Source organism: Macaca mulatta, chromosome 6 (assembly GCF_049350105.2).
Source record: "Macaca mulatta isolate MMU2019108-1 chromosome 6, T2T-MMU8v2.0, whole genome shotgun sequence".
NCBI lineage: Eukaryota > Metazoa > Chordata > Mammalia > Primates > Cercopithecidae > Macaca > Macaca mulatta.
The window spans coordinates 181,054,236-181,073,705 of record NC_133411.1 but is presented as its reverse complement, the minus strand read 5'-3'; the positions used below and the strand labels follow the sequence as shown (position 1 = coordinate 181,073,705).

The 19,470-nt window shown below is 46.0% G+C and overlaps 1 protein-coding gene across 1 annotated transcript; it reads right to left on the bottom strand.

The window, feature by feature from the left end:
- Positions 1–2,843: 2,843 nt before the first annotated feature.
- Positions 2,844–12,784, bottom strand: EFCAB9 (EF-hand calcium binding domain 9). The gene is given in 5 exon segments (XM_028849919.2): positions 2,844–3,027; positions 3,029–3,127; positions 5,924–6,100; positions 7,092–7,240; positions 12,649–12,784. Coding segments are annotated over 5 exon segments (612 nt in total). The 3' UTR covers positions 2,844–2,976.
- Positions 12,785–19,470: the final 6,686 nt, after the last annotated feature.

Below are 19,470 nucleotides of genomic sequence, written 5' to 3'. Positions count from 1 at the left end.
TCAGGAGTTCAAGACTAGCCTGACCAACATGGTGAAACCCCATCTCTACTAAAAATACAAACATTAGCTGGGCGTGGTGGCGGGCACATGTAATCCCAGCTGCTTAGGAGGCTGAAGTAGGAGAATCGCTTGAACTAGGAGGTGAAGGTTGCAGTGAGCTGAGATTGCGTCATTGCACTCCAGCAAGAGCGAAACTCCATCTCAAAAAAAAAAAAAAAAAATGATAGTTGATTAATTATACCTTTTATAGCCACCCTAATGGTTTCCAGAGTGGAGGGGAAAACTTATAAAACTGCTCATTCCTGAAACTTCAGTCATTTGATGTGGTTTTAAATTATCCTAAATCAGTACCTGTATGTACCTATTATCTTTGGCCATCTTTTCTCCCTGCCCCCATCCTGAAACAATAAAGAGTATAGTATTTTCATTGCTTGAGAGACCATATCTGAAAAAATACATATCCATGGTTACCCTTTTGTTTTGTTTTTAATAGAGACAGGGCCTCACCATGTTGCCCAGGCTAGTCTCGAACTCCTGAGCTCAAGTGATCCACCTACCTCGGCCTCCCAAAGTGGTGGGGTTACAGGCTTGAGCCACTACACCCGGCCATGGTTACCCTTTATATATCTCAGGACCCCTCTGGAAGATAGGAGAGAGAAGCCTTCCTGAAACCTCACTGAAATTTCTTCTCCCAAAACCATGCCTAGATCCCAAGGCTATCTGGTGGCAAAAGCCATTGAGGCTGCCACAAGAAGCAGAAACGGTTTATACCAAGATGAGCTTAGAGGGGCACTTTGGAACTATGGCTAATCTCTAGCTGCCATTTTCTGAACAGATAGTGCTCATCTTTCAGTACAGTGGGTAGGTGTCGTAGTGTCCATACTTGCTTGCCAGAGAGTTTCTCCTTGGAGAATAATTGCAAACTCTTCACCAAATCAAAGGAAGGGAAGAGCACTGTAGTGAGATGCCTTGCATCTTTTTGTGTTTCACAATTTCATGAGATACATACCATTATCCCTATATCAGAGGTCAAGTGTCTTGAGTTGTGTTTGTTTTTCTGGTACCATTGTGGGGAAGAGAAGTTTTGGCTGCTAAGTACATTTGTCACACTTGAAAGCATGAAATCAAAATCCCATGTCTATTAAATATACAGATAGTAATTATTTGCTGTTATTTACAAGTTTAACTTATGAATGACAATCTTAGATAAGCAGTATTCTTGTCTGTTGCACATTGACAAAGCGTAATTAAATTCTATTTTTGATGTTAAGTACTTTGGAACTCATGGAATTCCTTAAGGCCAGTTATATTATTTAATGTATCCTTAAGAAATTCTTGGTTTATAGTAAATGAGCTGTATTTATTTTTTGAGCTGTATTTAACTTCTTTCCTGAGAAATTTATGGTAGCAGGAGATGTGGTGATTAATTAAACATTATGCAAAATAGATTTCCAAGCCAATGAAATCCCAGCTTAAAACTTGAATCTGCTGAAACTAAAATGAGCTACTCAGATACTGACTCTAAGCACAGGCATCTAATTGACCTTGAATTTGAATCCTGGTCCTCCCTCTTGCGAGCTATGTAAGGTCCTTAATCTTTCTAGGCCTTAATTTTCTCATCTGCACATTGAGGATAATAATACCTAATTCGTAGGGCCATAAGAATAAATCATGCATTTAAAGAACTACCTAACCCATAGCAAGCACATGATTATATGGTAGCTGTCATCAATAACATTACAGTACAGTTGGGTAGAGAGGAGTCATAAGTCCCATCCCAAAAAATATTTTTAAATTATTCAAGGCATCAAAAAATTAAAATTATGCAAGGGCATGTAATAATTATTTTACCGGGCCAGGCACAATGGCTCACGCCTGTAATCCCAGCACTTTGGAAGGCCGAGGCAGGCGAGTCACGAGGTCAGGAGTTTGAGACCAACCTGGCTAATGCGGTAAAACCCCGTCTCTACTAAAAATACGAAAATTAGCAGAGCATGGTGGCGTGCGCCTGTAGTCCCAGCTACTCAGGAGGCTGAGGCAGGGAGAATCGCTTGAACCCGGGAGGCAGAGGTTGCAGTGAGCCAAGATTGCGCTACTGCACTCCAGCCTGGGTGACAGAGCGAGACTTGGTCTCAAAAAATAATAATTATTATTTTACCCTAGTAAATTTGGTACACTTGTTTAAGTACTTAACTCAGAATAATTAGGATTCTAAGAAGAACATAGCCTCCATATCCTTAAATGTCAGCTACTGTGTGGTTGGAGCACTTCACCATTGGCTAATGTGAAATCTCAGGCACCTAAGTGGCCTTAGCCTAAGAAGTAGGAGGCTGTTGGACCACTAATGACCAGTATCAGGAAAGCCGCACCTTCTTTCACCTACCTGGCTCCAGTATGTTGTGTTAGCAGTTAGTTGAATACAGAGGAAGCTATTGATCAGGGTTGATCGGAAAAGCAGCAGCAGAATTGAGACATGTCAACAATATGAAAGTGGTTATTCCACATTACATTATTGTGAGTTCTGTGTGAGGTCACGAGGTTATTAAAATTCAGAACTTGGCTGGGCACAGTGCTCACACCTGTAATCCCAGCACTTTGGGAGGCTAAGGTGGGTGGATAACTTGAGGTCAGGAATTTGAGACCAGCCTGGGCAACATGGTGAAACCCCATCTCTACTAAAAATACAAAAAATTAGCTGGGTATGGTGGTAATCCCAGCTACTCGGGAGACTGAGACATGAGAATCACTTGAACCCAGGAGGCAGAGGTTGCAGTGAGCCCAGATCATGCCACTGCACTATAACCTGGGCGATACAGCAAGACTGTGTCTCAAAAAAAAAAAATAATAATAATAATTATAAAGATATCCACTTTGATGCTCTGAATTTATTTTTAGACATGTTAACAGTCTTCATCAATGTTCATGTTCTGTACTTTCAGATCTCATTTTTTTCCAAGAGACTCTTTCGGCTTACATCTACTTCATGTGACATTTTCTTTTCGAGTAGAGACTTCTCGTTCTCTCTACTTTTTCTGTCTTCTTTTTCTTTCTCCTCTGTTTTCTGCCTCCTCTGTAATTTGTCAATGTAGATGATTGTATACAGCTTAAATTCCTGATAATTAAGAAGCTTTGGGTTGGGGGGGAAAAAAGAAAAATTATTTCAGGAAAAACTTGATACTTTGTTTCAGATGATAGCAGGATTGTATTCATTTTTGTTTTTCAATTTTGTTTTAACTTGGAAAATTAAAGACACTTGGTAATTGGGATATAATTATAGTCTGATTGTAGTCGAGTACCCAGGAATAGTCTATTGTAGATGCTAAAGGAACAAGGGTCACTTTTTTTTTTGAGACGGAATCCCTCTCTGTCACCCAGGTTGGAGTGCAATGGTGCTATCTCGGCTCACTGCAACCTCCGCCTCCCAGGTTCAAGTGATTCCCCTGCCTCAGCCTCCTGAGTAGCTGGGATTACAGATGCACACCACCACACCTGGCTAATTTTTGTATTTTTAGTAGAGACGGGGTTTCACCATGTTGGTCAGGCTGGTCTCAAACTCCTGACCTCATGACCCGCCCGCCTCAGCCTCCCAAAGTGCTCGGATTACAGGCGTAAACCACTGCACCCGGCCTCTTTTTTTTTTTTTTGAGACGGTGTCTCACTTGGTCACCCAAGCTGGAGTGCAGTGGTGTGATCTTAGGTCACTGCAACCTCCGCCTCCCTGGTTCAAGCAATTCTCCCATCTCAGCCTCCTGAGTAACTGGGCTTACAAGCATGTGCCACCACACCTGGCTAATTCTTACATTTTTAGTAGAGACAGGGTTTCACCATGTTGGCCAGGCTGATCTCGAACTCCTGGCCTCAAGTGATCCGCCCACCCCAGCCTCCCAAAGTGTTGGGATTACAGTCATGAGCCATGGTGCCCAGCACAAAGGTCACTTTCTTCTATTAGGTTGGTACAAAAGGCAAAAGTAATTGTGGCTTTTGCCATTACTTTTCTTTTTTTTTTTTTTTTTGACACGGAGTCTTGCTCTGACGCCCAGGCTGGAGTGCAGTGGCACCATCTCGGCTCACCGCAAGCTCCGCCTCCCAGGTTCACACCATTCTCCTGACTCAGCCTCCTGAGAAGCTGGGACTGCAGGCGCCCGCCACCACGCCCAGCTAATTTTTTTGTATTTTTAGTAGAGACGGGGTTTCACTGTGTTAGCCAGGGTGGTCTCAATCTCCTGACCTCATAATCCACTGGCCTCGGCCTCCCAAAGTGCTGGGATTACAGGCGTGAGCCACCGCGCCCGGCCCCAGCCTGCCAGCTTTCAATGGCAAAAACCGCGATTACTTTTTTCACCGACCTTTGCCATGTCAAGTCCAGAGGTTTCAGGCTGGCACCTAAGGTTGTTCACAGTGTGATCATTGTTTTCAACCTTAGCTGCCACTTGTTTCCCCAATGTGGATTTCCTCTTTAAATAGGCAGAATTAACTCTCTTCACCATAGCTCTCTCTTAGGAATTTTTTTTTTGAGACATCTCACTATGCTGCCCAGGCTGGCCTGGAACTCCTGGGCTCAAGCGATCCTCCCTTCTCAGCCTCCCAAGGAGCTGTGACTACAGGTGTGCACCACAGTGCCCAGCCCTTAGGATTATGCTCACATGCTCTCATTCATCATATAATCTCTTCCTGTTTAATTCAAATCTACAAACTCTTCCCCCAACACCAAACTACTACCATATGATTAAATTGCCTCTAAAGTATAATTTTGTATCCATATTATATGATGTAGCATTTTTTGTTTGTTTGTTTGTTGAGACGGAGTCTCCTTGTGTCCCCCAGGCTAGAATGCAGCGGTGTGATCACAACTCACTGCAACCTCCACCTCCTGGATTCAAGCGATTCTTCTGCCTCAGCCTCCCGAGTAGCTGGGATTGCAGGCGCCTGCCACCACGCCCGGCTAATTTTTGTTGTTGTTGTTGTTGTTGTTGTTGTTTTTTGAGACGGAGTCTCGCTCTGTCGCCCAGGCTGGAGTGCAGTGGCGCGATCTCGGCTCACTGCAAGCTCCGCCTCCCGGGTTTACGCCATTCTCCTGCCTCAGCCTCCCAGTAGCTGGGACCACAGGTGCCCGCCACCACGCCCGGCTAGTTTTTTGTATTTTTAGTAGAGACGGGGTTTCACCGTGTTAGCCAGGATGGTCTCGATCTCCTGACCTCGTGATCCACCCGCCTCGGCCTCCCAAAGTGCTGAGATTACAGGCTTGAGCCACCGCGCCCGGCCATGTTGTTGTTGTTTTTAAGTCGGAGTTTCCCTCTTGTTGCCCAGGCTGGAGTACAATGCAATGGCATGATCTTGGCTCACCGCAACCTCCGCCTCCTGGGTTCAAGCGATTCTCCTGCCTCAGCCTTCTAAGTATCTTGGATTACAGGCATGTGCCACCACGCCCAGCTAATTTTGTATCTTTAGTAGGGATGGGGTTTCTCCGTATTTGTCAGGCTGGTCTCAAACTCCTGGCCTCAGGTGATCCGCCCACCTCAGCCTCCCAATTCTGGGATTATAGGCGTAAGCCACCACACCCAGCCAATTTTTGTATTTTTGTATTTTTAGTAGAGACAGGGTTTCACAATGTTGGCCAGGCTAGTAAATAGTCTCAAACTCCTGTCCTCAGGTGATCTTCCCGCTTCGGCCTCCCAAAGTCCTGGGATTATAGGCATGAGCCCCTGAGCCTGGCCATGATATAGCAGTTAGTCCACCCTTTCTCTTCAAGGGCCCATAAGTCTTAAGTTTTTTTCTGATCCTAGTGCCATGCAATATGCTTATCTGAGTAGGTTTTTCCCGCCGCCCTCCTCTCCCATCTCTCCTATATGTAGTAAGACATTTTTCTCTGCTTATGGAAGGAAAGGGACTGCCACACAGATGCCACATTTTGGTCTGTACTTACATTGTCACCTGTAACGTCAAAGTCATGGAAGAGATCTTTGAGTTCCTGTTTGTGAATATTGAAGAGAAATCTGTACATTCCAAAGTTTTTTGCACCAATTCTCAGATCCCCTTTCAGGTCAAGCAAGTCAAAGACAGGCCGGGAATGACGGTACATAAACTGTCCTTCCAAATGGTTCTAGTGCAAGAGAAATAGGTGAGATGAGCAACAGTGTTGTCAACGCTGCTTTCTAACTTGTTTCCTCAAGACGTATCTTCACCAGCCCCTTCCCTAGAGAGCTAAAAGCAAAAGAGAAAATCAGAAGCTCGGGGCTGCAAGGGCTCTGTCATGGATGCAGGAAGTCTTACTTCAGCGTCCGCATTCAAAAGGAACTTGAATTCTGCCACCTGCAATGATCCATTCTGCTAGACACAACTCTGGTTACTATAATGCATTTCCTTCAGTGAAAGGCTTGTGGAACATCATGGCATGGGTGATAAAATGATGACCTCCTTCCCTCAAAAAAACGGGAACTGAGGCCGGGTGCGGTGGCTCACACCTATAATCCCAGCACTTCAGGAGGCTCGAGGCGGGCAGATCACTTGAGGTCAGGACTTTGAGACCAGCCTGCCAATATGGTGAAACCCCATCTCTACTAAAAATACAAAAAATTAGCCAGGAGTCGGGGGGTGTGCACCTGTAGTCCCAGCTACTTGATCTATTGAACCCAGATGGTGGAGGTTGCAGTGAGCCGAGATCGCGCCACTGCACTCCAGCCTGGGCTAGATCGAGACTCAGTCTCAAAAAAAAAAAAAAAAAGGAACTGGGTAAGTACATACTGGAAGTGTATATATGGTAAGAAAAGACCTCCGAAGGAGTGAGGCGCTTGAGCTAGCTGGTGATTCTCTGAAAATCACCAGCTAGAGCGAGTGAGGAAAGGAATGCCAAGAAGGGATGCGATGGGCCACATCTGTCCTCTATGAGGAAGGGCAGAGTAGGAGGGCGGCCAAGAGGCTGGGGCTGCAGCAGGGAGAGGCTGTTGAAAAACCTGAATCATTCGGGAACCAAAACTCATTTTCCCCACCACCCATCTTTTCTTCCTCTTTTTAGTGAAAGGAAGAAAACTGATGTATTCCTAATTCAGTGCTCCCATTAGCAAGAGGATGGTAGCAGCTGTGCGGTTACTTGCCTCGTGGGCCAGCAGCATACACACCAGCATGTAGAACTGCTCAAAGCCGATCTCGCCCACAGCGTTCCAGTCCAGCATGTCAAACACAATGTTGATCTGTGCCTTTTTCAAGTCAGTCACATGATGAAGGAAGTGATAGAACAGCACATCTGTTAAGGTGGACAGGTGAGGAGATGTGTTATTTGAATATAGCTCCAAAATGCTAAACAGCTAGAAGCCACGTAAACGGTAGTGATGTTGGAAGCTTGTTGATCTAGGAAGAATGATGATAACATTTTGTTTCTGGCTTTGCCACTGTACTTTCTACAATTCCTCAAACCTTCATCGCCCTTGAGCTTGTGGAAAAGCACTGGACCTGGAGTTGTGGAGAATGAGATCGTGGACAGGGCTTGGCTCCTGCCCGCAGCTCACACACTGCATGGAGCAGACAGATGTGCACACAGCACTGATAAAAGGCAAAGTGCTAACATATAAAACGGGCACAAAGTGCTCCTCATGTATGAAAGGGAGAGCTTAATTCTCACTGGGGACTGAGAACACTTTCTTGGAGATGCTGATGTTTTTCCTGAGCCTTTCCCTTGAGATAATTAAAATGAGGAATAAAAAAATCATTCCCCCTCGGCCAGCCGCGGTGGCTCATGCCTGTAATCCCAGCACTTTGGGAGGCCAAGGCAGGTGAATCACAAGGTCAGGAGTTCGAGACCAGCCTAGCCAACATGGGGAAACCCTGTCTCCATTAAAAATACAAAAATTAGCCAGGCGTGGTGGCACACACCTGTAGTACCAGCTACTCAGAAGGCTGAGGCAGAAGAATTGCTTGAACCCAGGAGGCAGAGGTTGCAGTGAGCCGAGATTGTGCTACCGCACTCCAGTCTGGGCAACAGAGCAAGACTCTGTCTCAAAAACAACAACAAAAGTCATTCCCCATCTATAAACGCCTTGATATGCCTCATGCTTGTATAAAGCAAATGCATTTGGCTGTAGGGGGAAGGGAACAAACTTATTTACCACCTTATGTGTTAGGCACTTTATTTTTTATTTATTTTTTGGCTGGAGTGCAATGGCACATTCATAGCTCACTGCAGCCTCAACCTCCCAGGCTCAAATGATCCTCCCACCCCAGCCTCCCAAGTAGCTGGGACCACAGGTGCATGCCACCATGTCCAGGTAATTTTTTAATTTTTTGTAGACATGGGGTCTCCTTATGTTGCCCAGACTGGTCTCGAACTCCTGGGCTCAAGCAATCCACCTGCCGCTGCCTCCCAAACTGCTGAGATTATATTTATATAAAATAATATGTATGTGTGTGTGTAAGCCAGTGCACCCAGCCATGTTAGGCACTTTAAATGCCACATTTCACTAAATCCTGATAACCCTACAGAGAAAGTGGCATCATACTGAGAGGTGAAGCCAACTGGACTTCCTGAGTCGAGTGGGGGACTTGGAGAACTTTTCTGTCTTACAAGAGGATTGTAAAAACACACCAATCAGCACTCTGTGTCTAGCTAAAGGATTGTAAATGCACCACTCAACATTGTGTTAAAAAACACCAATGAGCGCTCTATGTCTAGCTAAAGGATTGTAAATACACCAATCAGCACTCTGTAAAAATGCACCAGTTAGCACTCTGTGTCTAGCTAAAGGATTGTAAATGCAGCAATCAACACTCTGTAAAATGGACAAATCACTCCGTAAAATGGACCAATTAGAACTGTAAAATGGACCAATCAGCAGGATGTGGGCAGGGACAAATAACAATAAAAACTGGCCACCCCAGCCAGCAGCGGCAACCCACTTGGGTCCCCTTCCACGCTATGGGAGCTTTGTTCTTTTGCTCTTCACAATAAATCTTGCTGCTGCTTACTCTTTGGGTCTGTGCCACCTTTAAGAGCTGTAACACTCACTGTGAGCATCTGCAGCTTCATTCTTGAAGTCAGGGAGACCACTTGAACCCACCAGAAGGAACCAACTCCAGACACAATACCCTTTATAGTAAGTCTCAAATATCAATTAGTGTGTATTAGCATTTCTCATACTGTAATGGGGATACCAATCACTTGGGGGATATTGTAAAACTACAGATTCTGATTGAATAAATCTGGCATGGAACTTGAGACTGCCCATTTCTCCAAGCTCCTAGGTGATGTGGCTGCGGCTAATCTGAGGACCACACATTGAACAGCAAAGGTGTGCCTCACGCTGGGCGCAGTGGCTCATGCCTGCAATCCTAGCACTTTGGAAGGCTGAGGCAGGCGGATTACCTGAGGTCGGGAGGAGATCAGCCTGACCTCATGGAGAAAACCCGTCTCTACTAAAAATACAAAATTAGCCAGGTATGGTGGCACATGCCTGTAATCCCAGCTACTCGGGAGGCTGAGGCAGGAGAATTGTTTGAACCTGGGAGGCAGAAGTTGTGGTGAGCCAAGGTTGTGCCATTGCACTCCAGCCTAGGTGACAAAAGTGAAACTTTGTTTCCAAAAAAAAAAAAAAAGGTTGTGCCTCACATAGTGAGTGGCAGAGCTGGGATTCGAGGGTGGATTTGCCTGACCGTGGTGTTTTTTCCACAGTGAAGCTCTTCCGTGCATTAGTTAATGCATATTTAATCATATACGTTCAGAAGAAAAAATACTGAAAAACTCTTTAAAAACTGGAAAGTTTTTTGTTTTCTTTTTTGTTGTTTTCATTTACAAGATCTTGTTGCATACCGAGTACATAGAAGTTTTTGCCTGCCATTCTACTCATTAATCATGAATAAAAGATGAAAAAAACAAACATGGCAATACACTTACACAGTGGTGTGTGGCTGTCTACAGTTGTATGTACAAATCACAGTAATGAGGGATTTTTACATTTACCTACATGTGTTTCCCCTTACTCACTGATTACAGAAACTATCTCCTGCATAAGAAATGGCTCCACTGGCCGGGTGTGGTGGCTCACACCTGTAATCCCAACACTTTGGGAGGCCGAGGTAGGAGGATCACCTGAGGTCAGCAGTTTGAGACCAGCCTGACCAACATGGAGAAACCCCATCTCTACTAAAAATACAAAATTAGCCAGATGTGGTGCCACATGCCTGTAATCCCAGCTACTCGGGAGGCTGAGGCAGGAGAATCGCTGGAACCCAGGAGGCGGAGGTTGCAGTGAGCCAAGATCGCGCCATCGCACCCCAACCTGAGCAACAAGAGTGAAACTCCATCTCAAAAAATAAAAGGCCGGGCGTGGTGGCTCACGCCTGTAATCCCAGCACTTTGGGAGGCCAAGGCGGGTGGATCACGAGGTCAGAAGATCGAGACCATCCTGGCTAACATGGTGAAACCCCGTCTCTACTAAAAATGCAAAAAATTAGCCTGGCATGGTGGCAGTCGCCTGTAGTCCCAGCTACTCAGAGGCTGAGGCAGGAGAATGGCGTGAACCCAGGGGATGGAGCTTGCAGTAAGGCAAGATCACGCCTAGGCGACAGAGCGAGACTGGGTCTCAAAAAAAAAAAAAAAAATGTCTCCACTGAATACATAAAACATATCTGTGTAATGTGGAGTCCCAACTGCAGCCAGCTAAAGGCACAGTGAATCAGTAGTCACAATACAATGTCATAATTTGGGGGCTTCTGACCGCCTCTTGATGTTCCTTCTCCACACCTCCCTGGATATGAGCACCTGGAAACAACACACCACATGTATACACAGTGATGTTTGTGTAGTTGCTCCTTGAGAAATGTTTCCAGGTGCAACTTAGTGGCTACTTAACAAAGAGTGTTTTGAGACCAGGTGTGATGGCTCACGCCTGTAATCCCAGCACTTTGGGTGGCTGCGGTGGGCGGATCACTTGAGGGCAAGAGTTCAAGACTAGCTGGCCAACATAGTGAAACCCCGCCCGTCTTTACTAAAAATACAGAAATTAGCTGGTGTGGTGTTGCACAGCTGTAGTCCCAGCTACTCAGGAAGCTGAGGCAGGAGAATCGCTTGAACCCGGGAGGTGGAGGCTGCAATGAGCCAAGATTGGGCCAGTGCACTCCAGCCTGGGCGACAGAGCGAGACTCCGTCCCAAATAAATAAATTAAGTAAATAAATAAAAATAAATAAATAAATAGAGACTGTTTTGAAACTGGCGGACTCTGGCTCACCCAAGTCTCCAAGGCCTTAAGTCATTCTCCCACAGGAAGGCAAACATTAAGGCTGTGCCTTCACCCTTCCAGGTCACTCTCCAGTCCCTCTGTGACCAGAAGACATGAGCATGGCGTTACCTCCTGGGTGTTGCATCAGCAGGGAGTGATCTGGTTGCCAGGGAGCTTAGACTCCTCAAGCATCCCAGCAAGACTCAGCGTGGGCTTTGCAGGCAGAGAGCCCAGCATTTCCATCTCAGCCTTTTATTTACCGCTAGGTCCCCTGCAGCTGTCTTATCTAGGGCAGGGTTATTGCGAAGATTTGGCAACGCACTGTATGTAAATCTCTATGTAAAGAGAAAAAGAAGGTGTCCTCTTTTTATTGTTTTTAAAAATTGAATGAGCTCCTTAAAATCATGACTGAGGAGCCCCTTACTCAAAAATGACATTTCTCTCTCTGAGGTCAGAACGAGTGAATGGATAGGATACCTTATTTCTACTCAGTCCTAAAAATAACCTAAAGTGTTTTAATTGGACGTCTATTATTTTGTGAACTCAACAAGCACGGCTGAGATCTGCAGTTTTTTTTTTTTTTTGGTCATTCACAAGTAGCAGTGAGTAGAAGGGACCCTGCAGCTCATCAGATTCAAACGTCCCCTATGACAGATAAGAAGAGTCTTGCTGAGGGGTCTCCAGAGTTAGTGCCTGAGCGGGGCTCAGCTCCCAAGAATAATAATTAGAATAATAACAAACACTTATTAAGTCCTTAAGATGCATCAGACACTGTGCTAAGCATTTGCCATACATTATCTCATTATCTTCTTTTTTTTCCAACTATGAGATGGACTCCATTATGAGAAGCCTCACCTCTAGATGAGGAAAATGAGACTTAGAGAGGGTGATGTTGTATTATCCACATCACCAAGGAATAATGGGTGTGGAGCCAGGATTCCACCAGAGTCTGCAATTTTCTCCTCCCAGCTGACCTGTCCTCAATGTCAATTCTGAGTTGGCAACTTCTCTCTGTGCTTCAACTAGAAGATAAAATATTTACTAACAGGCCAGGTGCAGTAGCTCACACCTGTAATCCCAGCACTTAGGGAGGCCGAGGCGGGAGGATCACCTGATGTCAGGAGTTCGAGACCAGCCTGGCCAACATGGTGAAACTCCATCTCTACTAAAAATACAAAAAATTAGCCGGGCGTGGTGGCAGACACCTGTAATCCCAGCTACTCAGGAGGCTGAGGCAGGAAAATCGCTTGAACCCTGGAATCGGAGATTGCAGTGAGCCGAGATCGTGCCACTGCACTCCAGCCTGGGTAACAGAGCAAGACTCCATCTCAAAAAAAAAAAAAAAAAAGGTACTAACAAAATAGTTTCTGGCTCTGCAAGTTTTCCTGCACATTACCTAAACCCAGGTAAGGACCCAGAGGAGACATGTCTGAAAGTACTGACCATTCAAGGTGTTCTTGCCGTGCACATCCAGAATATGAAAATATTCCGCCAAAGCCTTCACGTTTCTCACGGATAATAAACAGTATATTTTGTCCAGATAGAGGTACCACAGAAACGATCCCTTCTTCAGTCTCATCTTAGGACTCTGTAAACTGAAGGCTCTGGCAACCAGAAATAGAATACAGAATCCTGCCTCAGAAGTAGAATGTTGGATAGGGTGTCTGAGATCTGGCAGCAGTAAAGGTAAACACGTCAGAGGAAACAGTCAAAAATTAAAATTGCTGCTTCTTAATTTTTCCAGCTATGCTATAGATAGATATCTGTTGTCCGAAACCTCTTGGTAATGTGATTATCCTTGTGTCACTAAAATACAATCAGTTCTGAAAGAGATCCACAGGCTGTTGAGAAACGAATGAGAGAATGTGCTACACAGGAAAACTGCTACACAGCCCAAGTGGTTTTCAGAGCATTTATAGCCTAAATCATTTATTAGAAACAAGAAAAATTGAAAAACACATGGAAAAGTACTAAAAGAGCCTAGAATAACTACAGTATAATAATGCCAAACAGAGGAAGTTTTCTTTCTTTCTTTTTTTTTTTTTGTTTTTGAGACAGAGTCTCGCTCTGTCACCCAGGCTGGAGTGCAGTGGCCCAATCTCAGCTCGCTGCAAGCTCCGCCTCCCGGGTTCACACCATTCTCCTGCCTCAGCCTCCCGAGTATGTGGGACTACAGGTGACAGGCGCCTGCCAACACGCCTGGCTAATTTTGTGTATTTTTAGTAGAGACAGGGTTTCGTCATGTTGACCAGGATGGTCTCGATCTCCTGACCTTGTGATCCCCGTGTCTTGGCCTTCCAAAGTGCTGGGATTACAGGTGTGAGCCACCGCACCCTGCCTCCTTTTTTTTTTTTTTTTTTTCTTTTTTTTGAGACAGGGTTTCACTCTTATCACCCAGGCTGGAGTGCAATGGCACAATCTCAAGTCACTGCAACCTCTGCCTTCCAGGTTCAAACGATTCTCCTGCCTCAGCCTCCCGAGTAGCTGGGATTACAGGCATGTGCCACCACGCCCAGCTAAATTTGTGTTTTTAGTAGAGATGGGATTTCTCCATGTTGGTCAGGCTGGTCTCAAGCTCCCAACCTCAGGTTACCCGCCTGCCTCAGCCTCCTGAAGTGCTGGGATTACAGGTGTGAGCCCTGTGCCCAGCCTTTTTCTTTTTGAGACAGGGTCTCACCCTGTCACCCAGGCTGGAGTGCATTGGGGCGATCACTGCTCACTGCAGCCTCCACCGCCCAGGCTCAAGCAATCTTCCCACCTCAGCCCCCGAAGTAGCTGGAACCACAGACACGTGCCACCACACCCAGCTAATTTTTGCACTCTTTTTAGATGTGGGGTTTTGCCATATTGCACAGGCTGGTCTCAAACTTCTGGGCTCAAGCAATCCACCCTCTTTGGCATCCCAGAGTGCTGGATTTACAGGCATGAGCCACTGTGCCCAGTCATCACATTTTTAAAAAGCAAAAATGATCAAGTAAAATTGATTTTAATAACATTTTATCTAACCCAATATATCCAAAATATTATTTCAATTTGTAATCAACATTTTTTTAAAAATTAAAATCCAGTGTGTATTTTACATATGTCACATCGCAATTTGGACTAGTTACATTTGAAGTGGTTAATAGTCTCATATGGTTAGTGGCTATCACACTGGACAGCACAGCTACAGATACATAGAATAGGGCCGGGTGCGGTGGCTCACACCTGTAATCTCAGCACTTTGGGAGGCCGACACGGGTGGATCACTTGAGGTAAGGAGTTCAAGACCAGCCTGGCCAATATGGTGAAACCCTCATCTCTACTAAAAATACAAAAATGTGGTGGGCACCTGTAATCCCAGCTACTCGGGAGACTGAGGCAGGAGAATTGCTTGAACCTGGGAGGCAGAGGTTGCAGTGAGGTGAGATTGTGACACTACACTCCAGCCTGGGTGACAGAGCGAAACTCCATCTAAAAAAAAAATAGAGGCCGGACATGGTGGCTCACGCCTCTAATCCCAGCACTTTGGGAGGCCGAAGTGGGTGGATCATGAGGTCAGGAGTTTGAGACCTGCCTGACCAACATGGTGAAAACCTATCTCTACTAAAAAGACAAAAGTTAGCCGTGCACGGTGGCACGTGTCTGTGGTTCCAGCTGCTTCGGGGGTTGAGGTGGGAGAATTGCTTAAGCCTGGGAGGTGGAGGCTGCAGTGAGCCAAGATCCTGCCACTGCACTCCAGCCTGGGCCACAGAGCAAGACTCCGTCTAAAAAAAAAAAAAAAGATATAGAGAATATTTTTTCTAGAAAAACTGACTTATGAAGGAACTTAAAACTTTAATCAACCAATAACCATAAGAGTAACTAAAAACCAGGAATGAGGCTGGGCACAGTGGGTCATGCCTGTAATCCCAGCACTTTGGGAGCCGAAGCAGGTGGATTAACTGAGGTCAGGAGTTCCAGACCAGCCTGGCCGACATGGTGAAATCCCATCTCTACTAAAAATACAAAAATTAGCTGGGCATGGTGGCACATGCCTGTAATCCCAGGCACTCAGGAGGCTTAGGCAGGAGGATCACTTAAACCTGGGAGGTGGAGGTTGCAGTTAGCTGAGATTGCACCACTGCACTCCAGCCTGGGTGATAGAGCGAGACCTCGTCTCAAAAAATAAAATAGGAGGCCGGACACGGTGGCTCACGCCTGTAATCCCAGCACTTTGGGAGGCCGAGGCAGGCGGATCACCAGGTCAGGAGATTGCGACCATCCTGGCTAACATAGTGAAACCCCGTCTTTACTAAAAATACAAAAAAATTAGCTGGCTGTGGTGGCGGGCACCTGTAGTCCCAGATAATTGGGAGGCTGAGGCAGGAGAATGGCATGAATCCGGGAGGCAGAGTTTGCAGTGAGCTGAGATCAAGCCCCTGCACTCCAGCCTGGGCGACAGAGCAAGAGTGCGTCTCAAAAAAAAAAATGAAAATTTAAAAATAGGCTGGGCGCAGTGGCTCACACCTGTAATCCCAGCACTTTGGGAGGCCAAACGGGTGGCTCACCTGAGGTCAGGAGTTTGAGACCACCCTGGCCAACATGGTAAAATCCCGTCTCTACTAAAATACAAAAATTAGCCGAGCATGGTGGTATGCGCCTATAGTGCCAGCTAGTTGGGAGGCTGAGGCAGGAGAATTGCTTGAGCCCGAGAGGCGGAGGTTGCAGTGAGCCGAGATCACACCACTGCACTCCAGCCTGAGTGACAGGGCGAGACTCCATCTCCACAAAATAAATAAATATATAAATAAATATTAAGTAAATTAAATTAAAAAGCTAAAGGCTAGGCACAGTGGCTCATGCCTGTAATCCCAGCACTATGGGAGGCCGAGGCCAGAGGATCACCTGAGGTCAGGAGTTCAAGACCAGCTTGGCCAACATGGTGAAACCCCATCTCTACTAAAAATACAAAAATTAGGCTGGGCACGGTGGCTCACACCTGTAATCCCAGCACTTTGGGAGGCTGAGGTGGGCAGATAATGAGGTCAAGAGATCGAGACTATCCTGGCCAACATGGCGTAACCCCGTCTCTACTAAAAATACAAAAATTAGCTGGGCATGGTGGCAGGTGCCTGTAGTCCCAGCTACTCAGGAGGCCGAGGCAGGAGAATCACTTGAACCCTGGAGGCGGCGGTTGCAGTGAGCTGAGATCATGCCATTGCACTCCAGCCTGGGTGATTAGAGGGAAACTCCATCTCAAAAAAAAAAAAACAAAAAAAAAAAAAAAAAAAAAAAAAAAAAAAACCTAAAGAGCTTGCACTTCTACTCAGGATATAGAAAGTTAGAATGTTACACCCATCTTAGTGAGAAAAAAGTTAGACGATCAACAAAATTGTAACTTTTCTTAAGTATATCATAATACTGAGGTCACAAGGCAATGAATTAACCCAAACTCTAAAAAGGAACAAATTTCTGCAAGGGGAAACAGGGCAGATCCACTGTTTCATTTTTGGCAGAAGGTGGCTGACACTGGTGGTCACCATACAAGCAGATAAGAAGAAAGCAAGTAAAGTTTTACCAAATTGTTAATGGCAAAACTTGGGATAATGTGTCAGTGTGGAATATCTGGGGATCCCAACTACAAGGGCTCATCACTCCCACTTGTAAGCTCTTTCCCACAGCTCTCCAGTGGATGCTTGTGCGAAAAACTGGGAGCAGGGGAGGACATTGGAGATTACCACTCCTTACTGGAGCACGGGTGAAGGTGACTGGCTTCCACGAGATGAATACAAAGCCTCTTCTTCAGATGGCTTCTCTCCTTTACAACAACAGCCTTAGGTTGCTGGCAGAGGGGAACAAAACTCCTCACTCCCAGGGTCCAGGTAAAGATACATGGTTCTTGGGCCGGGCGCAGTGACTCATGCCTGTAATCCCAGCACTTTGGGAGGCTGACGCATGTAGATCACGAGGTCAGGAGTTCAAGACCAGCCTGGCCAGCATGGTGAACTCCCATCTCTACTAAAAATACAAAAATTAGCTGGACATGGTGGTGTGCACCTATAGTCCCAGCTACTCGGAAGGCTGAGGCAGGAGAATCACTTGAATCCAGGAGGTGGAGGTTGCAGTGAGCCGAGATCATGCCACTACACTGCAGTCTGAGTGGCAGTGAGACTCCCTCTCAAAAAAAAAAAAATAATAATAATAAAAATACACGATTCTCCCAGGACACAGGGAAGAGATGCATTGCTACTAAGGGGGTGGGGAGAAGGGTGTTACATTTACCGAATTTCTCCAGTATAGTAGTTAGGGTGGGTACTTGTTCTGTGAAAGCGCTGCCTATGCAAAGTGACCCCTAAACACAGAAGCTGAGAAACCAAAGAACAAGGCAAATCCCGTTTGGCAGTAGGAGGTGATTTACTGGGGAACTTAGAGACAGAAGCATGGTCTTGGGTGGCCGCAGACAAGCAGAACTCCGCCCCACTACTACGCAGACCCGGGGCTCACGTGCTACGGGGAAAGGAGGTATGTGCTCTAGAGACAATGAAAGGCAACCCCTCAGAAAAGGCAAGAAAACTATGTGCATCACGGCCTGTAATTTTTATGATAATATCAAGGTTGCTTTGGTCTAAAGTCAGGATTCATAGCGAGTACATGTTCTTTCACTAAGGACAGTAAATAAAGTAGGAATCAGGCGGGCGCAGTGGCTCACGCCTGTAATCCCAGTACATTGGGAGGCCAAGGCAGGTGGATCACCTGAGATCAGGAGTTCAAGACCAGCCTGACCAACAAGGCAAAACCTCGTCTCTACTAAAAATACAAAAGTTAGCTGGGTGTGGTGGCAGGTGCCTGTAATCCCAGCTACTCGGGAGGCTAAGGCAGGAAAATTGCTTGAATCTGAGAGGCGGAGGTTGCAGTGAGCCACAATCGTGCCACTGCACTCCAGCCCGGGTGACAGTGCAAGACTCCGTCTCAAAAAACAAAAAGAAAGAAACTCATAAAGGTCGCAGCCCCTAACACCCTAGCATGCAACTCTCTCGAGACACCTGCACTCCCCTTTCTTGAGTGTGTACTTTTTGCTTTGCAATAAGTCTCCATACTCTCACTACTTTCTTTCATTGATTTATTTTTATATTTTGAGATGAAGTTTTGCTCTTGTTGCCCAGGCTGGAGTGCAATGGTGCAATCTTGGCTCACTGCCACCTCTGCCTCCCAGGTTCAAGTGATTCTCCTACCTCAGCCTCCAGAGTAGCTGGGATTACAGGTGCCCGCCACCACACCGGGCTAATTTTTTGTATTTTTAGTAAAGATGGGGTTTCACCATGTTGGTTAGGCTGGTCTTGAACTCCTGACCTCAGGTGATCCACTTGCCTCGGCCTCCCAAAGTGCTGGGATTACAGGCGTGAGCCACCGTGCCCGGCCAAACTCAGTGATTTTTACACGCATTTCCCAAATGACTAGTAATGCTGAGCATTGCTACATGTGCACATTTGCCATCTATGTACATTGTCTATTCTCTTTCAAGACAGAGGTACGGGGAGTAATGCGAGGACAGGACAGACATTTCCTATCTCAGACCCACAGCACACTTCTCCAAGGAACCATGGTATCATTTAGTAAAAAATTGTATTTGGAGGTAACAATCTGAGCTCTGCTTGACTTTTTAGCCTGTGAGCCTATTGGCTCTGTTTGATTTCTTGGCCTCTTTTTCTAAGTTCTCATGGATAAAGTAGGCTCCCTAAATAACTTAAGACCTGGCAAAACCCTAGAATAAGAAACCACCACTGTGACATTGCGATTTATTATAAGAAACATATATTTGGTCGGCCAGGCGCGTTGGCTCGCGCCTGTAATCCCAGCACTTTGGGAGTCCGAGGCGGGCAGATCACGAGGTCAAGAGATCCAGATCATCCTGGCCATGATGGTGAAACCCCGTCTCTACTAAAAATACAATAATTAGCTGGGTGTGGTGGCGCACGCCTGTTGTCCCAGCTACCTGGGAGGCTGAGGCGGGAGAATCACTTGAACCTGGGAGGCGGAGGTTGCAGTGAGCCGAGATGGTGCCACAGTAGTCCAGCCTGGTGACAGAGTGAGACTCTGTCTCAAAAAAAAAAGGAAATATATATTTGGTCTTCTCTCCTGGTTCCTGGCACCCAGCTCCTAAACCCTATAATTTCCTAAGTGATAAGAGCTAGAAAGGTGAAAGAAGCCCATTTTGTTTTCATTCATAAAAAGCCCCCCACTTCTTTTTTTGAGATGGAGTTTCCCTCTTGTTGCCCAGGCTGGAGTGCAATGGCTCAATCTTGT